At 49.4% G+C, this 2569-nt stretch overlaps 1 protein-coding gene across 1 annotated transcript in view; it reads right to left on the bottom strand.

Annotated features, from left to right (window-relative positions):
- Positions 1–600: 600 nt before the first annotated feature.
- Positions 601–2569, bottom strand: part of CASP10 (caspase 10) — a 30704-nt gene continuing 28735 nt past the window's right edge. Inside the window, exon 8 of the mRNA XM_059393195.1 lies at positions 601–837. Coding sequence (XP_059249178.1) covers positions 690–837 — 148 coding nt within the window. The 3' untranslated portion in view covers positions 601–689. The remainder of the gene's footprint in view (positions 838–2569) is intronic.

Below are 2569 nucleotides of genomic sequence, written 5' to 3'. Positions count from 1 at the left end.
TGGGATTAACCTCACGCTGTAGAGTCTCTGCTCCCAGAGTGGTCGAGTGGTGTGTCTCTTCATTCAGGCGGTCAGCACTGTGGAGCCGAACCTGTACCCACGCCGAGGGCAACAGCTCGTGCAGGAACACCTTCCTTACACTAAAGCAGGAAACGGGCATCGTACAGGCCAAATTTCCACCTGGGCAGGTGTGCGGGAGAGGAGCCTTAAGAAGGGGAGAGCCGTGCGTGCTCTCTACCATAATCCAGGGTCCAAAACAAGGCCATGTAGAGGGGACGCATGGGGATAACAAGGGGGGGGGGGTGGTCACGTACATAGTTACCGAGCTCAGCTAAGGCTAAGGACGGTGGTTCTTGGAGCTCAAAGGAATCTTAAAATGTACCTGGTTCCACCTTTTCCCTCACGGATGCACAAACCAAGGCCGAGCTGCCTTCTCTCAGGGCACACAACTAAACCCAAGACTACCATACGAAGCTTCAAGAAAGAAAGCGTTCTAACATTCAGGCTTGTCAAAAAGAAAAAAGAAAAGAAAGAATTTGCCGCGTCAGAAAATAGGGTATTTCCAGTTATTAGAATGACAGACAGAGGTCAGCTCACCGTCTGTCACAGATTCCTGTGAGGGGCAGGAGGCTGGAATGGCTGACCCAAGCTTCCTTTCAAGTCGAAGAGCCAACGGGAACTCTCTCTTACTAAAGTCTTTCCGGGGGCACAGGGAATACTAGCTTCTTCCGTAGGGTGAAGGCCGGTTGGGGCATCTGTTTCCATTTTCCTTTACTGTCTGCTTTTTGACTCACATCACGGTTGACAACGGTGAGGATGGACAAGATATCTTCATTTCTGCAGGCAGATAAGGAAAAAATATTTGCAATCAGGAGAAATCACATCCTAGGAAGGTCCTAGAAAGAACCCTAAAGCATGGGGCTTCTTCCTAGCTTAACAGGGCAAGATTCTAACCGGCACCCTGCCACATATAAAGCAATGCCTATTTCAAAGTTGAAAAAAGAAATGCTAAATTATATGACGTTTTCGGCTCTACATTTAGTATTTAAGAACACTATCACAGTCACATCTTGCATTTTCATACTTTAAGATTTTATTTATTTATGAGAGAAAGCAAGGAAAGGGAGAAAGAGAGAGAGAGAGCACACGCAGGGGAGCGACAGGCAGAGGGAGAGGGAGAAGCAGGCTCTCTGCTGAGTATGGAGCCCAACGTGGGGCTCGATCCCAGGACCCTGGGATCATGACTTGAGTCAAAGGCAGATGTTTAACCAACCGAGTCACTCAGGCGCCCTTTTTTTCTTGTCTCTCTTTTTCTTCAGCAATCTACACCCAATGAGGGGGTTGAACTCATGGCCTTGAGATCAAGAGTTTCATGTACCTCTCATTGAGCCAGCCAGGTGCCTCACACACTACATTTTAAGGCACTTGGTCCACAGAGGAAGTCTGTATATAGTTATATGTATTTTTCCACATTTCTCCTCCAAGCTGGTGGATATATAGAGAGAGATAGATGATACGTAGATAGATGTTAGAAAGATAGATAGATAGATAGATAGATAAACAGACAGACATAAGGATGGATAGGCGGGTGATAGAGAGAGACCCCACTATTAAGAATGCCCTCTCTGGGGGGGCCTGGGTGGCTCAGTCAGTTAAACGTCTGCCTTTGGCTCAGGTCATGATCCCAGGGCCCCAGGATCGAGTCCCCCATTGGGCTACCTGCTCAGTGGGGAGTCTGCTTAGATTTCTCTCTCCTTCTCCCTCTGCCCCTCCCTCTTTTCATGCCCCCCCCCACACAAATAAATAAATAAAATCTTTTTAAAAAGTTCCACTACAAGTTCAGAGGAAAAGGCCCACTTCCTGCTGGGAGGAGGAGACACCCCAGAGGAGGTGGCTTTTGAGCCTGGGCTTGTAGGATATTTAGCGTTTCCCAAAATGTTCCAGGGCTGGGCCATTCGTATCCCTGGAAGCAAAGCACAGGCTCTGGAGATAGAGCTCAGGGGTGAATCATGGCTCCATCCCTTGGTGACTGCGCGGCCGCAGGCAAGGCGGCTTACCTCACGCTACATTCCCCGTGCCTCAGTGTTCCCAGCTCTAAACTACGGACTCTGACAGGACCCATTTTAGGTGCTGCATGAGAAGAAACGAGGTGATTTCCAGCACATAGAACCCTGGCCACAATACGCCACTGACCATCCTTTTTACTGTCATTAGTATTACTACTACTTCTCGCACAATCGCTACTTTCAGGTGGGAATGCAGGCCCTGCCCTGTTCTCAGTCCTCACATCCTGTCTCCCACCAGCTGGGCCCCCCTCCCTGACTCGTTCTGCGGCTGACTCCTTCCTGTCACTCGGTCTCACTTACAAGATCACCTCTACCGGGGCTCCTGGGTGGCTCAGAGGGTTAAAGCCTCTGCCTTCGGCTCAGGTCATGATCCCAGGGTCCTGGGATAGAGCCCCGCATCAGGCTCTCTGCTCAGCGGGGAGCCTGCTTCCCTTCCTGCCTCTCTGCCTGTGATTATTGTGATCTCTGTCAAATCAATAAATAAAATCTTAAAAAAAAAAAAA

The sequence above is a fragment of the Mustela nigripes genome, chromosome 3 (assembly GCF_022355385.1).
Source record: "Mustela nigripes isolate SB6536 chromosome 3, MUSNIG.SB6536, whole genome shotgun sequence".
Taxonomy (NCBI): domain Eukaryota; kingdom Metazoa; phylum Chordata; class Mammalia; order Carnivora; family Mustelidae; genus Mustela; species Mustela nigripes.
The sequence above is the reverse complement of the archived record's forward strand: the minus strand, read 5'-3'. Positions and strand labels throughout refer to the sequence as shown.